General features: G+C 44.1%; 2 protein-coding genes across 3 annotated transcripts in view; one reads left to right on the top strand and one right to left on the bottom strand.

The window, feature by feature from the left end:
* TEX9 (testis expressed 9) overlaps positions 1 to 7,779 on the bottom strand; it is a 46,061-nt gene extending 38,282 nt beyond the window's left edge. The window contains exon 1 of the mRNA XM_029958798.1: positions 7,709 to 7,779. Within this exon, the coding sequence (XP_029814658.1) occupies positions 7,709 to 7,779 (71 nt within the window). The remainder of the gene's footprint in view (positions 1 to 7,708) is intronic.
* Positions 1 to 20,126, top strand: part of RFX7 (regulatory factor X7) — a 71,520-nt gene that overhangs the window by 9,755 nt on the left and 41,639 nt on the right. The window contains exon 2 of one of the 2 annotated variants that reach the window (XM_018069783.2): positions 311 to 415. The gene's annotated coding sequence lies outside the window, so the exon portion shown is untranslated. Of the gene's footprint in view, positions 1 to 310; positions 416 to 12,486; positions 12,525 to 20,126 lie in introns of those variants that run through there. The other variant, XM_029958696.1, reaches the window with a different exon arrangement.

The raw sequence follows: 20,126 nt of genomic DNA, 5'->3' as shown, positions 1-20,126 counted from the left end.
GTGTCTATGTGGCAGTACTTTTGGTTTCAGACTCGCTCTGAGTTATTCTTTGCAATACAAGAGCAGTTGGGTTTCAGAAGCAGCAGCTCTTACGGACTTGCCACAAAACAAAGTGTTCAATGCCCCTGCAAAAGCTGTGGGCCTGCTCCTGCTGCAATAACAGCCCCCATTTCTGAGGTGAGAAATCACATTGATGCTGAAATAGCTATCAATATCCATGTTTGATCCCCAGTAAGTCAGAACTATGAAGCTGTAATGCCAGTGAGATGGAAAAGCAATCTGATAGCTCTTAAACTGCTCTTTCTTCCAGACGGTGCCTGGGGCACCAGCTGTTGTAGATGGGAGTTTTCAAGGCCCAATTCGTTTCTCAGAAGAATCTCCTTAGACCTCTAAAAAAGTGATATCAAAACCTGAGGTAAGCAAAAGAATTTAAAATGGACCTGACATAACTATGTATTAGCTGCATCTTTATTTGGACAGAAGTATAAATTAATCTAAATTTTTACAGTCAGCATCTGAGGAAGGTCACAGTGCACCACAGACCTCGTTGCTGCACACTCAGCTCGACTCACCAGACTCACTAGTTGCAGTGTGGTCGCCTGCTTTTTTTTTTCTTTGCTTTTTTTTTCCATCCTATTATATCCTGACCCCTCATTCAGCAATTATTTTGATTCATGCTGAGGACAGTTTTACTCACTGCCTTTGGATTTTCACTTGCTAATGCAAATGCATCTCAAAATATCACCTTCCCAAGTTATTAGATCCGGGGTTTGATGATGCTTACTGGGCTTAGTGGAAGTATCAAACCAGCAAAGAAAGACCAAGAAATGAAAGAGCACCATGTAAATATTGACAGATTGTTTTCATGACTAAGCTATGATTATCCTTCATTAATTTGTCTATGCTTTCAGAAAGGGAGGAAATTGCTGAAAAGCATAGTAGTATTTTTTACAACAGACAACTGTGTACTGTGATTGTTGAAATTTCTATTCAAGAAATCCCTCAGAATGAAAACAAAATCAGAAAAAATCCCCACTCTGTCTTACAGAGAGGCAGGTCTTGCATGCTTAAAAGTAATAGCAGCATGTTCTATCTGCATCTGTGATTTGAGATTAAATACACTGTGGATAAGGTTAAAAAAAAAAATCTTTTCTAACCATTTACCAGGCATTTATGCAGTATATTGTTTCCTTTTTGACAGTTAAATTACTAGCAATAAAGCTCTGTAACTCAGCCGTGGCTGTGTTTGTCCTCTAACATGGCTGTGCAACTGCATCACCAGCACAGTGAGGGCAGAATCTGGGCCTGTAACATTTAGTTAATCACACTGTGTGCCATTAGCAGAGCTGATACCTTTCTACCCCCTCCCTTAGCTTGATGCTGGAGAAATAAAGCAACTCAAACTAGCCAATTGCTGCAATTCTGAAAACAGATTTTCTGTGTAAGAAGTTGCCATCTGCACAATCATCCTTTTCCTCTTCAAGCAGCAAACAACCAGAAGGTACCAAGCCCCCTCTGTGTTGCAGAGGGAACAATCCCAGACATGGCTTTGGTAGCTGTGCCCTGCTGGCTTTTTTAACCCATTGAAGTATTTTCTAAAGATGCTTTTCTTTCCATGTGCTTGGCTGGTGTTATGGTGACCATGAGTGAGTATATCAAGTTACTGGTATGGGAGTAGCCCTTCCAGGAAGCCAGAGGGCATGTTCAGTGCAAACTGTTTTTAGAAGCCTAAACAGGCACAGCTCTAAGTTGGGTGCCTGGTAAGTTAATAAAAGGACTAAACATTACTTCTCCTACCTCTTGCATGTGGACAGAACACAGCCTGTGTCTGAGACAAGCCTTTCTCCTGGGTTGATATGACATTTGGGTAATTGGCCCTTACAACATCGTGTAAAAAGCAATATTCTGAAACTGGGGTTAGACAGTCGGATTTTTGAGCTTGGGTTCTGCTCGAATTCGACTTTTTAAAAACTGAAAGGGAAGAAACTAAGATAAGCAAATGAAGAAATTCCTCAACATGGGAAATTTGTATGAACAAAATGCGATCAACTCATTCTGGGGTTTAAAGTGAACGAGCAGAGTGAAAGCTGCCTCTACTTCCCTTCTTCCTGATGCTTTCCTTGCTTCATGAAGGAAAGAAAATTATCTGTCTCAGGAACATCAAGTTAGGAAGGTGACCTACCAATTTATTAGTTTTACTCTTTGCATGGTGGTATAAAACATCCAGATGCAAAGTGCTCTGGTTTGTAAACAGAGCTGCTCTACTAGAGGCTGTTCACATTAAAACTGCTGAAAAACCATGAGCACCATCCCAAATAGTAAAGTCTAGGATTTTATTACTTATAAGCCCCCCACTTTCCTTCTATTCCCAGATCATACCAGTTCTAAAATGGCATCTTTTATCTAAATTTCCATAATTTCACACATTATATATATTAAAAAGCTATTTAAATACAAGTAATCTCTTAGGTTCATTTCAAAACAGCAGAGGATGTGAAGTGCTCTCCTGTACTGAGGTTCATACCTTAGTTTCTTTTTCCTTTGAATTATTAGAGCAATGTTAGAAACATGACAGTGTGGGAACAGCTGGTTTTTGGCTGTACATGGTATTGATTTGTAAGAGTAGTGATACTGTAACTGTTCAGCTAATTAAGACATTGATAAAGCATCTTAATAAAGCATGCCATTCTTCTCCTATCTAAACTTGATACTGGGTTTTTTGCTAGGTTGAGCATCCAACCCAAACACTGGTTAAGACCACAAAGATGCCTGTGGGTGCTGAGAAGGCTGTAACCACCAGTGCTAACTCAGTCACTGCCATGTCATCTGACATGGAAACTGCAAACCAGCCTTTCCCTCCCACCCCTATTCACGTGTTGTTATCTGCCCATGGACCAGGTTCCCTCAACAGCTCTCTGGCTTCATCCCTCTCTCAGTGGGGACCTCTCTTGATAGCCCAATTTTGGCTCTGAGCTACATCCAGTACCTAGATAGGATAAGTGTAAGATTTCAGCTAGATGGAATTTTGAACATTTTCTTTTCAACATTCTTGGCTCCAACCCCACAGAAGATTGCTTCAGCCCAACAGAACAAAGTCCCATCCTTCAGGCAACTGAGCCAGTTGCCTTACTTTGCCTTCAGTGTAATTGTTCTGTATGTTCCACAGAGCAGGCATTCCACCCAGGGCTTCTGTTTTGCCCCTGGGATCTGAATGTGCTGCTGACATCAGGACCACACAGTGCCTTACAAAGGCAGATGAAGGCATTAGGAATCTGGACCTTTGTACCTATCATAAATAAACAAATCTTTCTTTTCTTATATTTCACCCTGATAAGAGAAAATGTCTGTGCTCCAGCTCTGTGCTGGTGACTAAAATTCTGTGTGAAGCTTATAAATTCATGCAAATAGATTAAAATTACTTTTTACCACCTTGATTCAGACTATAAATTAATGAGATTTAGTCCACCACTCCTTACTGAGGAATTCTGCAATCACATATCCATGCTGAGGAAAACTTGTCAGTGAGATTGTTTGCAGGATAAGTGTTTACCAGCTATTGGAATTACGATCATTGCAGAGACACTAACATTTTCTTGCTACTTATCAAATGCATCACAAATCTGCCTAGTATCTTTGTTAATTATTTAAAGTGTAGCAGACAAAGATTATATTCTTAGAATTATAACTGGAAGAATTTATGATCTCTTATGAAGTGAAAGTGGTTTTGATACTTGAGCAGCATTGGGAGGAACTGCCAGTGTGAAAAGTCAAACCAGACCTGTGTATGTAATATTCTTGTCTCGCAGGAAGTAGTGGGGGTAATATGTGAAAAAGAGTTGTTCACAAATCAGTATCCTTAGGAGCTCTCTAGATGACTTTTCCTGCACTTTTTGATATTCTGCAAAAAGAAACTTCCTCTTTCCCCTTCTTGAGCCTTTTTATGACACAAAGTGTGCACACAAAGCCATGTGTGTAGCAGCTCACACTGTTCATTCAGCAAAGGATGTAGAGTAGGATCAGGTACCAAACAAAGGTTCCAGCCCTGATGGTGGTTACAACTACAAATCTCAGTGCAAAATAATGATAATCGTTAAAACAAAGGTATTCTTAAAACTCTTTCCACTGTTAAAGGCTGATTTATCTTTCCACACTACAGTGAGATGAATACCACACAAAGCCTTTGCATTGCCTTCACTCACAGCTTAATTGGAATCACAAAGTTTTCATAATAAAGTGTACAGCCTGCAGAAGATTTGTATTCCTAGTGTATGGTGTATGTTGTCCCAGGCTGTACTGCTTTCCCAAAGTGTGCACTGACAAGCTCCTCAGTGTGTTTATTACTGTACAGTGCTGTAAGCCAGCTGACGTTTATTATTGGCTGTGCAATAGGTCAGTCCACAGTTTCATCACAAGGCATGTTCTCAAGGGCTGTGCCTGAGAGGCACTGTCCTTATGGATCAGCTTAGTGGGAAGAGGAACCTGCATCTTAATAGGGATGTGCTGAGCTCCCACCTCAGCCTCAGGGGAGAGTAGGTAAAGTGACAAGTCCTGTCCTTGTATTCCCCAAACACAACCACCCTTGATTTGTACCTGGCCTTCTTCCAGGGCTCTGGGATAGAGGAAATCCTCATGGCCTGCTTCACTCCATATAGCTGCATGAAGGTCAGCTGCAATTACTGGTATGTGTGTTGTGTGGAATAATGAAGTCTGTGTAACATCATGAATACATGTGTATTATACCTGTTGTGTTCACAGAGCAAAGATGCCCCCATAAATATACGCACCAGACTGCTCTGTGCATGGAAGACAGATGGTATTTATTCTATATTAATTAATTTTGCACGCAGAATTTCCTCCCTCTTTAAATATCTTGAGCATCCTTTTTCAGAATCTAAATATACACATACAGATTCTTTTTGCTTTGACAACTGATTGATGTATTTTATCTCCAGTCAACATAGGTGGCCTTGGTTGTTCTTATAAGTGCTATCTTGTGTATCTTCAATCTAAACGTCATTATTATATTTCTTCTTTCTACTTAAATCAAGTTAATCAATTGATTTAATCAATTTAAAGATGGAAAGCAAACAATGGTGCAAACCTTCCTGAAATTTGGAGAGTTAATAGGTCACGTTTGACAGGATTTGGGTTTGCAGGTGTTGGCTTCACTGGCCATCACCTTTTTTAATAGTTTGTTTTTTCTCAGTCACTTCTTTCAGAATAATATTACACATAAGGATGAAATGCAGCCACTGCTGAAATTTTACTGTTCATTGTAACTTGTTCACAAATACTGCTTCAGACACATGATCTTTGCCATTGTAGTTTACGCTGGAACATTTCTGCCTTACAACTACAGCAACACATAGACATGGCTAAAAACAAAAAAGCAACAGCACCATCATGGATATTCAAACCCCATTGCTTTAAGGGATACTCTAAAGGAAACTAGGCCAAAAACTTGACCTATTTTAAAAGACATGGCAATCTGTTCTTTTAAAAAATCTTTCACACTTCATTGAGTCCTTCTCTCTCTCTCTCCTATACCATGAAAAATATTGTACAGTAGCAAGATTCAGAATTCTTCTCTCTGTACTGTTACCCCTACAAATATTGCAAGCTGAAATCTGCAGTTTAACAAATTTATTTTTCTCCATCACTGATCTTGAGAAAGAAATCATCTTAAAAATTACCAAATGCATAAATTGAACTAATTAGGTGTAGCTAACTAATATTGCTACATCACTGCACTTTTTCCCAAGTGTTAGCTGCAGTGGATCCATTTGGCAACCAAGAGGTCTTAGGATCCATAAAGGATTTGTGCTTCTAGGGACTTCCATGTTTTGAATTTGAAAACCAGAAGCAGTGAGCCACATTTCTCAGTTATTTTGCTGTTTGAAATCTGGCTGTGAAACTCTGTTTACTTTGCGTTGGACTCCCGCCAGAGGAGGCCTGGTTTTAGCAGATGGTCGTGGAGCGGAGGCCAGACGCTTCCTGCTGCGTCCTGATGAGGCACTGATAGCACTGCTCCCAGGCACGGCAGTGATGCCTCCAGCAGCCACCCAGGCTGGAGGGGCAGGCACTGCTGGCAGAAGGGTTGTGGAGAGTCCATGCAGCAGCCATTGGGGCAAAAGCCTTTGTGGAAAGGAGGGTCCTGAGGCGGTGCTCAGGGGTGGTGGAGCTGCCAGCCAGAAGATGAGCAGGGGAAGGACTGGAGTTTTTACCAAGAGGAACTGAAGGGTTAAAGCCACATGGGCATAAACCAGTAGTGAGGAGATGTGATTCAGGGTGGTGTTGGGTCATGGGTTGGACTTGATGATCTCAGAGGTCTTTTCCAACCTGGTTGATTCTGTGATTGCTTTGGTCTTTGACAGCACACCCCACTGTCTTATGAGGGATAGAGAGTTGAAAGAAGACAAAATGGAAGCCTATAGCATCATACTGTTGTGTGTATTTACCCATCTGCTCTAGAGTCACCATGTGCAGGTACCATTTTCCTTTCCCCCATTTCTGGGGGAAACTTCTCTGAGAACAAAAATCCTTAATGTGTCCTCAGGCTTTGATCAGGTGTTTGATCTTTCAAGATGCTGCCTGCTCCCAAGATGGGAATCAAAAGGCAATGCCACAATTGCAAACGCTTATGTATTGCTGCTGCCTTGCCAATTTGCATACAGGAGAAAATGCAAACAAATTTCTCAGGAGGCTCTATGACTTGGAAATCTTCCAGAATTCCTTCAGGCAGCAGTAAGATTAAGGACACCCATAGTTTATCTGGGGATCCAGAACTTGGACCAATGTAGCTAAAATTCATGGTTCCTGTGCCATGTGGCTCTGCGTTTGGGAATTTGGTGCTCTCCCACCCCTTGCTATCAGATACCTGGAGCCACTGCATTACCATGTCAGGCTTGTTTGGGTCATGATTTTGTGCAGGTGGCAAGGCCCCTGCAAACTGCAGCTGGCCCCTTCCTTGCATTCAAGCCATTCTGCAGGTAGGCAATGTTGGATTCTGAATGCTTGTGCCTTTCCAGTTTACTACTGGATCTCAAAAGGGAAGAGAATCACACAAAGACCAAAGGGTTGATTGCTTTGTTACATGACACTTGCATATATTTCTCCCTCCTTGGCCATGATTCTGTCAGAATCTCACCAAAACCAAGTCTCTGAGTCAGTACAAGATACAACTGACAAGATCAGGCATCTGCATAGGGGTCTGACTGTAAATATTTTCTCCCCTAGCTTCTACCTGCTGGAGCATCAAATATTCAACAAACATGAAAACTGAAGGATGTGTCTGTTTGAAACCTCATTCAGTCAAGTACCAAACTTTGGTATTTCTTTCAGTGACAGCCCTTCCTTCCTATTCATCAGACTCGTACAGGACAGTCTGAATCACCACTTTCATGACCCACTGTCTCCTTCTAAGTAGATTTCTTAGGCTCTAGTAGTTGGTGCCTTTTTCTACCTTATTGACTTCTTCCAGCTTGAAGACAAGCATGCAGTATCTAGGAACACGATGCTCCAGTTTTTCAAGCTCAGCAGCTGAGCCCATTCAACATTACTTTGAGACAAAGATTTACTGTACTGTTCAGAGAAGGCAATCTACAGAAATGAAGTTTCAAACTATCTGTATCATCAAAGAACATGGATGGACCTTGGGAATTTAATCTGGTTATCGTGATGTATGGAATGCAAATGACCTGTGTCTTACCCCAACAAAATGCCATTCTCCTCATCTGACCAGGCATGGTGAGCTATAGCCAGGATGGGAGCCTGGGCCATTGCACCTGATGATCATCCCCATCTGCCCAGAGAAAGGGCTGCACACCTCTCCATTAGCACCCTAAAACTGCCATGCAAGGTTGGTGGGATGGCAAAGCAGAGAACTGGAGCTGTGGTTGACAAGAAGACTGTCACTAGTCAGTGGTGGTTAATACTCTTTCTTTGCTGGAGAAGGACTCATGATAATGGGGCCTACCTCAGAATTCCCTGGCAGTTTTTTAACATTTCCTGTTATTTGCCAAGTGGCCATACTGCCCACCACACAACCTTGTACCCGCTCCAAACAGATGTTGCCAGACCCAGCAGAGCTTGGCAAATTTCTGGTCAAGCAGGTTTTCATTATGCTTAAAGTAGCCCCTTCTCACTGCCCAGTTTGAACACAGCCCAGTTTCTCCTGTCAGTTGGGATGACTGTCAGTTTGAAGGTTTCCCAGGTAAACTGCCTTTTTTTTTTTTTTTTTTTAAGAACTGAAACCATAAAAGCTGAAGTATTCATTAAAATTTGTTGGGTGAATTACTAGTTATTGCACTTTCATTTTACAGGTGCTACACATGAATGGAGATAACAAAACAAAGAGAACCAGAGGGAAATGTCTTGGGCATAGCTCAGGATACACAGAGACAGACATCCCTAGGGAAGGAGAGTTGCAAAAAGGCATCAAAATGGAGTTCACTGAACTGCCTTTTAAAGCTTTTGGAAGTGTCTTTTTTTAGCAAGCCTTTAAAGTCAATTATCCTCCCAGAATGTGTTTCATGTTTGTCTTGAGGATAAAGACAGTGAGATTTCATTATTTATCTGCCTCATACCTCAGCTTGGCCTTTGAGCGTGCAGGTCCCTGGCCCTGTGCTAGACAAGAGGCAGCAGATGCCTCTCCATTGACAGGAGAGTGGGAAAAGCACCTTCCCCTCAGTGCTGGCTGCGAGCTGGAGAAAGGGCAGCGAGGCATTCCTCCTTGGAAGCAGGAGACACCGTATTCCCTGACTGTCAAACACAATTCATAATGGAAGAAAAAACAAAACAAAGCCACGCTAAAGCACAGTAGGGAAAATCCTGGAAAATAGGTTAGACGGTATTTAAGCACAACTTCTTCCCTGCTTGTGTTAGATCCCATGCTCCAGAAATGGAGGAAAAATGAACACAGTTTTTCAGAATTGACCTGGTAAAGTGGAGTTGGCTCCCGCCTGTCACAGGACGACACAGTGGAGATTGTCCTCGTGCAGGCAGCCAGGCCTTTCTTTCCCCTAAACACCTCTTCCATTCTGTTGAAGATCATCCTCGAAGGAATGTATCTGTCTGGTACAGGGGACTTCCAGTGTTTCTGAGTTAGAAAAGACAGGAATTTTAGCACTACTGCAGCAACATCAGTTTCTAGACATGCACAGTCTGTCTGCAGAAGGGGAGAGGAAGCCCCCAACCTACCTGCTCTGAGCTCAGCTGCTGCGCTCTCCAATAAGGACAGACGTTTGGAAAATGGGAAAGAACGAGAAAGATCTCAGTCCTGCCAATACTGGTCATGTTTCTGACATGCTTAAACTTTCACACATGCCTTCATTAAGAGTAATGGGACTTAAAATTAACTCCTGTGTATTACTTTAGGTGTGTTTCTTATACACTGCTGACAAGGAGCTCAATCCCTGCATCAAATGAAGGTTTTCAGAGCCATTAGGTACAAGAACTGCAACAGGGTCCTTAAATGATATTCCTTGGATGATATTCCCTGGAGATGTCCACTCAGTCCATCTGAGTTCAGGTTCATCTCACAGCTGTTAAATAATTCCCCTCAGTATCTTCAAGTTAGTTCCGTCAGCACTAGTTCTCTGTTTACACAATAATTCTGGATCTGTTTGTTCTTTGCTGGAGTTATGTATGATGACATAATCTGCATATAAATTGCCACTTTTTTTGCCCATTTTGCACAGGTGCAGAAACTACAAAACAAGGCAAGTTCAGGTGGTTGTGTAGGAGTCAGCCAATGTGGCCTCCATTTATGGGCCTGCCTGCTGCATAAAGGGAAGTATAGAGCATGGGCTTCTGTGCTGTATTAAACACAACACAGACCCATTTCTTCCAAGTATCAGGCTGTGAAAAAAATGTTAAATTCTACTTTACTGCTATGCCTGAGAAGTAAATCTCTTCTTTAGACAAAATGGGACCCCAGTCTTATTTTAGGCCTTTGTGGAATCTTATTTTAAGCCTGCTAGGAACAGGCTTACAGTTGAAGGGCTTCACACCCAAAAGGCACAGGAAAAAAAGTTGCTTTTTTTTAAAGAAGATGGATTGATGATGAGATATGGGAGCACAGACGTAGCTTCTGAGGCCCACGGCCCACTTTCACCACAAAAATGCAACCTGGGAATCTGGCCCTCTTGTTTAATCTCTCTCAGTTTAATCTCATTCTGCCTTAAACACCTGGTGTGATTTCAGGGTGGCAACCCTCTGGTGCCAGCCCGGCATGGCACAGCAGATTTTGCAGGAGAAGTCACTAATTAATTTTTTTTTTATCCTGTGATGACCACACAGCTGTAAATAAATGTGATTACAAGCTGACATGGCTGGGAACTAAATTCATGGGGAACTAAATTCATGAAGAACTAAATAATAAACTGGTCTTCTAGCTGCTGGTTTAGACTGCAAGCAACAATGAAATGATACATATTTTTGCCATGTATTGTAATAGTCTGTGATCCTGCAAACATGATGCACATCTGTTGAACTTTATTCTGATGTGTGGGGCCAGCGATTTCAATCTGGGACTGACAGATATTCAGAATTCTTTAATGGCTCTGCGGGTTAAGTTTTGGCCAGGCAGATGTGACAGGGTCCAACAAAAGATCTCAACAGAGGCAACCCTGGCTGTGTTAATACAATTGATAATAAGTGGAAATTGCCACAAAAGTAGAAAATATCACCCAGGACATTCACCTTTGTCTTCCCGTGACAGTTTACCTGCATACTGATGTAGTTTTCTTGCAAAAAGCATATCAGTTTGGGATTTTAAATTGTTGTCAGACTGGGTAGTTCACAGTTTACTTCTGACTACAATTTTTACTTGTATTTTTCTCTTCTTTATTTTTTGGATGACCTTCAGAAATTTCCAATTGATGTTAAAAAATGTTTTTAATAAGAGGGAGGAACAAAAGACCTTATTTTTCGTGGATCTGATGAGAGGTTTTATAAGGGGAAGATCACCGTCATCGTCATCGCTATTAACGTTCTGATTTTGGAGCAGTGGAAACGTAAGCAAAGATTTATTTTTGAAAGGCCTCGCTTTGGTTGATGACAAAATACTCACCTCCTAAATTTAGCAATGCTGTGTCTCCATGTGTATATTTACATTATTAGTCACCTTTAGGCCCACGTTTTCTGTGATCAGCACAGGCTTGGAAGTCACTCCTTCATCCTTGTGTACCACTGTCAGAGAGGGCACTTGGGTGTCCTTGCCCCTGCCCAGTGGGCTGAAGCTGTGAATTCAAGTGGGAACACTACCAGAATTGGAGTGACTGGGAAAAGAGGGGCAACACAGGGGCAGCTTGGGCTGTCTTTGTTACCATGACCATGGTGGGAAAAGAAACAATAACCATAGAATATCCAGAGTTGGAAGGGACCCACATGGATCATTCAGTCCAACTCCTAATCATGACTATAATAACTTCCACCTTGTATCATAGTCCTCGAATTTGGGTATTTATTCCCCCATTGCCCCAGGTTTTGCAGTTCCTCTGGCTTTTTCATGAAAAGCCACGATGCCAGGAGCCAAAATACAGCTTGTGCGTGTAGTTCACAGAGTACAGTTGTGGTACCTGAGCATCTTAAATTTTTTTGGGAAAACGTTGATCACAGGAAGGTTGTGAGTAAAGGCCGACGGCATTTATGGCAGCCCGGCCCCATTCATGTGCGGGGGACGCACGGGCAGGCTAAGGGCACACATGGCCCGGCCTGGGCTCCCCCAGGGACACGGCAGGCACTTGTTATTTTGTTATCAGCCGCGGCTGCGGGGCGCTCCCGGCCGCGGTGCCGCAGCTGATGTAATGCAATGCTGCTGCCGCCGCAGCGGCTTCACGTGTCTGCGGCGCGCCCGGACACCGGGGCGGCTGCGTGTGCCGTACCCGCTGTGGAACACACACAGACGCACACATCACACACAGACACGCGTGTATGTGTTACTCCCGCCGCCGGGCGTCCCGGGGCGCAGCGCCCCCTCCCAGGGCGGGGGTCCCGGTGCTGCCGGCGGGCCGCCGCCCCGCCCGGCCGCGCTCGCCGCCCCCGGCCCGGCCCCTCGCGGGGCGGCCCGTGTGTGGGGCACGCCCGAGCCTGCGCACTGCGCGGCCGCGGCGGCACGGCGGCCGCGGGGCGAGGAGCGGCGGGCGGGCCGGGCCAGGTGCTGCCGCTGCCGCTGCGGGGCGGGGGGAGCGCGAGCGACCCTGCGCGGGGCGGCGGGGCCGGGCCGCCACGCGCCGAGCGCGGGCCGGGCTCGCCATCCTGCGGCGTCTAGCGGCGGGACGGGTTCGCCCGTGATGTCCCCCGGGCGGCGGGGAGGCGACTCACTTCGAGCGCTGCGCAGAGGCCTAGTGCGGGCCAGCGCCGCTCGCGTCCCACATGGCCGAGGAGCAGCAGCGCGAGGGCGGGCAGCGCGCCGCGGCGGCTCGCCGGCACCCCCGCGCGGCGGGGCCCTGCCGGCCCTGGTGCCGGGGCTGCAGGGCGGCGAGGCCAGCGCGCTGCAGCACCAAGATCCGCAGCTCCATCTGGTAAGGGCGGGCCCCGCGGGCCGGGCAGGGCCGGGGGGGGCGCGGCCCCTTTTGCGCGGCGGCGCGGGGCACACGCGTGTCCGCGGCGGGGCCGCGGGCAGGACGCCCCGTGTGCGGGGCGCGGGGCACCTGCCGCGGGCGCAGCTCCCGCACGGCGCGTTTGGACCGCGCTCGGGAGCCCCCGGCGCGGCGCTGGGGCGGCGGGGGATGCGGAGCCCGGCGGGCACGGTGCGATTGTCCAGCCGCCCTGGAAACCCTCTGCTCTCCCGAGGTCCCAGTCGGGCTGTTCGAGTGCAGTTTTGGCTGGAACTTGTGATGGTTTGCAAGTTCCTGCATAGGAATCCAGGTTGTTTTGGGGTTTTTTTTCCCCCTAAAAATTAAAAGAAAATTCCTAGTAAACCGGCATTTGACTTAAAAATTTTATTTTGTGTGCATTTGTGTGAACTGAGTTCAGCTTACTGCAAATAAAGCACTTTGTGTTTTTTATAAAAAAATATCTGCAAGAGGCTGTCACCTGCAGCATTTGTATTTTATGTATGTTTTTAAAAGCTGCCTTTGGGTGAGGGTGCTGATAAAGTATAGTGAAAGTTGGGAGTTGTAAATACAGGTTACTCATATAATGTTTTCATTTATATACACACACAGTGTATATTTTATACATGTACTCATCCCAATAAAAACATACTGATCTAGCTTGCATATTACGTCATATTACAGTTAGATTGTGTGGTTTGAATGGATATAGCTGGAAAAGAAAGAGAATCTAAATATAATTTTACCTTCCGATTCCTTTATTGTATGGCACACTGACATTGTAATTATTATTGGCATGGTGGTGGTTTTTACTTATTTAAGCAGTAAATAACTGTTCATTCTGCTTAATCCACACTTGCTACCTTTTGTTTTGGTTTTCTCTGCAATGTGACCTAGAGAAGGAATATGAACTGCAGAATTTCCTGTCTGTTTGGATCACAAAATCTTCACGCCTTCCTAATTTATTATGGTATTTAGTTGATGGCCTTTTCATATTTTCTTCTCTTTGCATGAACGGGCTGTTTGGAAATGAGCCTGGGAGAGCATGTTTACATTGCATTCAGATTAGGTATCATGTCCAAGTTGAAGACAAAATGGCTACTAAGTAAAACCTCTGCTTTTATTGTGGGTTTTCTTTTCAAGGGAAAAGAGCACAAAATGTTAGCCTCTGAAATGAAAGCTGCTTGTTTGATTCAGGTAAACTTGATGAATAGCCCAAACCCACGTTTGGTACAAAGGAATGCAGCGTTTTTCCCGATGTGAGTGGCTCTCCTGGTGCCAAGTGCCTGTGACCAGCAGAGGTTTCGCCAGCACCTTGCAGCCCTGTCTCCTGGTACTTTCACAGGCGTTCCTCACCTCTACACGGGTGTTCCTCCTGCCTACCTGTTTCCTGCACCGGGCTTCAACTTCCCTGCTGCTTTCAGGCAGCATCCGTTCCCTGTGGGTTTTGCTGTTGAAATGCAGTATTTGAAGTTAAGGTTATTTTTTTTAATAAGAAAACCTTTTCTTTGATGTCTTCAAACCTCGTGTTTCGCTATTGTGATCAAGCAGTCTTCATTTGAGGCTGGAGTTTCACGTTAATTTGCATCTTCCTGTAGATGTGGTGGTTGTTTTGGAACAGCAAGGATGAGGAGCATTGCCAGGGATGTCGTGCACACTGCACCCGGGTAAACAGTGGAAAGCCTTGGGTCTGCTACTCTGTTCAGTGGGTGCTGGTGATGGGTAAACAGCAGGAGAGGTTGTGGAAGGCTGGTTGTGAAAATGGCAGTGCACTGCTGTTAACAGAACTGAAGTGTAATGTGCAGAGGAGAGCTTCCTCTTTTCTCCTTCCCTCCTCTTCCTCCCCTCTTCCCCTGCCGTGCCAGTTGCATGTGCTGGCAGGCTGGTGCATTCAATTCCCTCTTTCCTTCCCGAGGGGTTTAGCACATCCAGATTAGTACTCTTCTCTGTTGTTTTCCCCACACCTCCTTTTTTCCTACACATGTTTGTGCATAGTGGATGGAGGTTTTTAGTTGGCTGTGTTTGTTATTGTTTTGTTGTTTTGTTTTGTTTTGTTTTTTATTTTAAGGGTTTCAGTCTTCAAATTATATTGTCAATGAAAATAGTAGTATAGCAAAATATAGCAGCTACTGAAATACTGGACTTGAGGATCACAAACAAGTCTGTGCTTGTCCCTCCCCTGTACAGACAAATATAAATATAGAGTGTGATGCAGGCCACGAGTGGGACAATGAGGTATTCAGTACCTCAACTTATACTTATTTTATTCTGTTTATTAAATTAAAATGTAATTTGACAAAAACATCTTAGGTAATTGTGTACATGTGGAGCCCCTTAAATTGAAACAATAGGTTAAGTCCTGCTGGTTATATTTGCAGTCACAGTCAGTATATATACTGAAGACTTAAAAATGTGCTTGCTAGGAGTCTAGTCTGTTTTGGGATTTTTTGTTGTTGGTTTTTCTTGTTCTTTGTTTGTTTGGGGTGTTTTGAATGATTATTTTTTTTTGCATATGAAGTTTGAACTGAGGAGGGGAAGATAAAAGAGTGATTTAGCTGTGCTTAAAAACAAATCTGGAAGTATTTATTTGCACTGCAACATCACCTACAGGTATTTAACTGCTGTTTGGTTCCAGTAATTGAAGCTCATCACTGTCTCACTGTGTTTGTGTCCTGCCCGCCCCACTTGAACACATCCAGCAAAGTGGTGTCTGGTTTTGTTTGGTGCTGCGTATCTGAGTTGCTGAGGCGGTTGGATGTTCTTACGGTGTGGGTGAAGTGGGCAGAAATAATACTGGATGTCTTTTCCCACTGACGGATTAGGAGTCTAGACGGGGAGAACACGTCTTTGGGAGCCCAGCCTGGCTGATTAGTGTCGGGATGGGCGGGTTTCTAAATTGCCCTGGTCTTCGCTGGACACTGGGCCTTAATCTGCCTGGTTTTATTTCCCTTTAGATTCGTTAAAGCTTTCATATTTATTAATAGCTTTTTGTCCAGACGTTGGAGCCCGAGGCGGGAAAACCTCCCTAGTCAGCTGTCTGAGCATATAGACTAATGGGGTTTCAATTATTTTCTTCGGGTGAGGGTATTACTGAATGTGTGTTATTTGTATACGATGTTTCTGTACCCAAACATATGGTGGGGAAGACAGAGTCTACTCAATATCCCGTTGAGTTGCCAGAGAATATCTTATCGCCGAAGACAGCGAAGTAGGGATGTAAAAGCAGCGTGGCACAAGGATTGCGATGGGGAGGTGGCCAGGGGAGGATGGTGTGAGCTGAGGGTCTGTCTCGATGGCGTGAAAGAAAAAGACCAACAGTTTTAGGCAATTTAATCCCCCTGCTCAGTGTATTAATCCAAAATCCAGTAGCTGCGAACGTTGAAGGAACGGACAGGTTTGTTTTCTTGTTCACTGTTGCGAATAACTGGTGATGATTCTTCAATAAGCACTTGTTTACTGTTGTAAATAGTAATCTGGTGCTTGCATCTGTGCATGGGTTGGCCCCAGCCTCTTTCACCTTGCCTGCATCTCAGCTCTTTTTGTCCTAGAGGCATCTGTTAGGATTTGAATATAGTAATTCTGCTCGAGAGATTAATTTCTCTCCTTCCCCTCCCCAGTCTCGTGTGTAAACCAGGCTGAGGACCAGGCAGTGTGGAGTGGCAAACACAAAGCATTGCATTTGCAGCCATTTCAGCTGGACGTGGGTGTGGGTTTCAGACCCATAATTTTTGTCCTCAAATCACTCTTCTAGCTAGAAGTTGTAATGGAAAACCACATGAGCTAGGCTGGGCAGTGCCGAAATTATATGTCCTAAGGCCCAGTTTGTCTCGTGTTGAAGGAGGAGTAGGAGGTGAATTGTGCCTTTGTTAGTTTTGGGCTCTGGGTATCGTACTAGAAAACCAGATTAGCTGATTGTAACACCAGTGTTTTCTAATCTTTGGAAGGCTCCATTCTTTCTTGGACTTACATCATTCCTGCTCCCTCCTGCAGTTGCATCCATCACTCCTCATTAGGCATTGTCAGCAAGCGTGGATCATCACTTAGCTGTTGGCAGAGCAAATGTTCTGCAACTTGGGAAATGCCATTGAGGTTTTTCATTATAGGAATTGTTACTTACTTGTATAGTTAGGTCAGCAGAAAAAATGATTGACAGTCTTGATATTTTTAATAAAATGCCTGGCAATGAAGGGGGAAGCTCAAGGAGCACGTGTTTCAGGCTCTTAGCAGAGCAGGTGGATACACCTTTTTGGTGGTTTTCTTCTGCAGCTGGAATTGCTGTGAGACCCTATATGTATTTTTTTAAAACATTTCTTTAGTAAGGTTGGACTAGTCTGGAGACCAGTCCATCTGCATTTTCTCTCTTTTTGTTTCCTGTAGCTTGGGAAAAGGAGGCAGGAAATAAGAGAAAAAAGCCCAACATAACTCGGTGTTTTGTTACATGGCCTGTAAAATTGAGTGGAGAACTTAAAATTTCCTCTAACTGATTGCAGATTCTTTGTGGTTATTCAGTGCCTCAGCCCAAAATGCACCATCATTCCCTCCTTCATCCTGGTTAATTCATTGTTAGAAGTGGGAAACACAGTTTATAATTCTTCAATTGCAGATTACTTATTTCTGTGGGGAAAGGCAAATAATTATCATTGGCAGGTGTATGGGCTGCACTCATTTCACTAAATCTGTGCAACATCAGAAATGTGTTTACATCTTTTGAAAAAGTACCTTGAGTCCCTCAGCTAAGGTATGTATGTAAAACTGCAAAGATTTCTTGTTACTGACTTGGTTTTCCCAGGGTTTTTGGTTCCATTGTTTGCAGGTGATGGTAAGACTTGTCTGTCCCGAATGTATTTCCTGATAGGGTGTATAAGTAGTCAAATACATAGGAAAAAATTGAACTGTGGACCATATTTTAGAGTTCCTGATGATTTCAGGGAAGGTCAGGCCTCCTTGGGCAAAGGATTTAGCAGCATGTCATTCTCCTTCACATTCTGCTTCCCCAAATGGATAGGAAGAGAAAGTGGAATTTGTTTCATTTCACTCCACCTGGTTCTGTGCAAGTTGTGGACAAAAAAATATCCTCTCTGGTGAGGGCCAGCTCTTAGGGAAGATGTTTCCATAAAACAATCCATCTGATCAGTTCATGTGCCTATTTGTCTTTGACTGTCAACAAATTTTAAACTATGTGCCAGGGTGTAACCATCTGTGGTGCATATCTCATGAATTTGGGCAAAGTAAATCCCACACCATTTGTCACTTTTTCAACTTGACTTCTCCTGGAGGTGGCCTCTGGGAGGTTGTTTGGAGACCTTCCATTCCCCTGAACAAGGTCCAGGTACGCCCTTTATCTGTTACTACACGTTCCTGTAAAGAGGAAACCCATCTTTTGTGGGGAAGCCCCTCCAGAAGAATTCCTTCAAGAGCATTTACTCTTCTGCAAGTACATCCCTGTGCTGTTGGGAAAGCCTTCCCCGTGCCACTGGCTGTGGGAGCGGGCAGGTCAGCGGCAGGAATCCGTGCCAGGTCGGCGTGGGAGGAGAAGCAACTTTCCAAAAGGGGCATGGCCACCACGGTGGTGGAGTTTCTGGGTCAGCAGGTGTGGAAGCCAATTTGGTCTGGAGGCATTTTTACAAGGTTAGAAAATAAACCTGAATAAAATGAATGGTGACCTTTATGTAACCTTTTGAGAATGGAGTTGAGGTTTTATTGAATATCCTGGCTCTGAGTTGGATGAAATAGCTTTGCAGGAAAAAAAAAGATCTTTATAAATCTGCATGTAGGAAGAGTGGATTTTTCACTCTTGCTCATGGGTTTTGTATGTCTTCATTTCTTGAAACAATTGAATCTAATAAAGTATGTGGGGGGAAACAATATTCAAGTAATAAAAGATTTGGATAAGTTTTACAGCTGTTCATTTAAAATGCATTAGAGTGCATTAAATTGTTGACTTCACAGCATCAAACATACACAATTCTTTGTTTCATAAACATTTTACTTTCTACTGCTGAAGTTTCTTCATCGAAGCAAGTCAGATTGTGTGACATTGTGATTCAGAGCAGCATTTCTAATGAGTTCTTAATAAGCACAGAATTTCAAGATTGTCATCCCAGGCCTCCATAGCTGGGTTGCTTGCCATCTGGGGCAATTCTGTTTGATTCACATATGTCTGTGTGCCATTGGTGAGTAGGAATCCAAATTTCTCCTGAAAGGAACACTTGGAACCCCCCCCCCCAAAAGTTCCTGGATGTATAAATTACTCAGAAAAAGTACTGTAATTGGGTGAGATGATGGTACTCCTTGGGTTTGGCTGATCAGATTTATATTGAAGCACTGATTAATCTTTTAATTAATTGCAATTGGGGTGATTTTGTTAGTCTTTGTGTGTGTGTGTGTGTAGTTTTGAGAGCAGGGGTTGAGCTTAATGTTTTTACACAGATCCCATAACTTATGTATGTTGCCTTCTCTTGTTACTCTACTCTGCCGCTTGCCAAACAGAAGTATTTGGAGAAGGGCCAGAGCTGCAAAATTCAGATCAGGATCCAAACTTGGATTTTTGGTTCAAGCTTTTCTAATATCTAATATTACAAAGCCTCATATATAAATAGGGAACTCTTTATTTTTAAACTGCCATGAGGAGATGGAGGTGGCTTTCCAGCTTGCCTCTGAAGCAATAGAGGTAGAATGCTGGACTGTATGTTTGAAAAGTTAGCAGCAGGTGATTCAAAAGGTGAATTGAATAGATGAAAAAGCAGTGGGTGCTCTGTCACCCAGAAAGAACCCAAGCAAAAGGCCAGCACACATTGGTACTTTTAAGCAAGTGAGAAGAGTCCCCTAAATTTAAAATTCTGGAACTGGTGGCATGTTTTGTGGTGTTCTGTTGGATCTTTGGGCATTTCAAGGGTTTGTTTTGTTTTTTTCTAAATGGAGTTAGCCAGTATCTCAATTTTAATGCTTTCTTGATTTAATGGAAAAAGGATTATCTCCCATCAAGTAGGATGCTCGTTATCGGCTGCTGTGCCATCAACAGGGTTTCAGTAAGCTGCCAAGTGTTTTGTATTGTTGAATGTTTAATCATTAAGACAGTGGAAAAAAAACATTCAAAACTTCCCAAATATTTTCCTTGTTGCTTGTTTTTAATTGCTTGTGGTTGCTGCAGTGACATTGTACCCATCAAAGGGTGAGGAGCCCGGGTGTTGCTGCCGGCGGGGATGGGGATGGCTCTGGGTGGTGGGACTTGCACCGTGGGGCTGTGGTGGAGGGGCCTCCCGTGGATGGCAGAGCTGCCAGGCTCTTTTTTGTGGACCTAACTGGTCTTCCACCTGGTGAGTGGTCCAGTCTTTGTCTCTTGCTCGGGCTACATGAGCTGTTGTGTTTTCCTGGCTGTGACCCCAAACGCTCTGCGTGGTGCAGCACATGCTGGTGCTGGGACAGGGGTTGTGTCTATGGATGTGGGTTTCTTGGGGTGAACCTGTGTTCCTCCACAGCAACAAGTCCTGCTTAGCCTTTCCCAGGAGCTGCCTGGGGATGCTATCACCTACTGATTGTCAGGTACTTCAAGTTTGGGAAGAAAATCTT

The sequence above is a fragment of the Manacus vitellinus genome, unplaced genomic scaffold, assembly GCF_001715985.3.
Source record: "Manacus vitellinus isolate BGI_N305 unplaced genomic scaffold, ASM171598v3 scaffold_16_pilon, whole genome shotgun sequence".
Taxonomy (NCBI): domain Eukaryota; kingdom Metazoa; phylum Chordata; class Aves; order Passeriformes; family Pipridae; genus Manacus; species Manacus vitellinus.
Note: the sequence above shows the minus strand (reverse complement) of the source record. Positions and strands in the feature narration are given on the sequence as shown.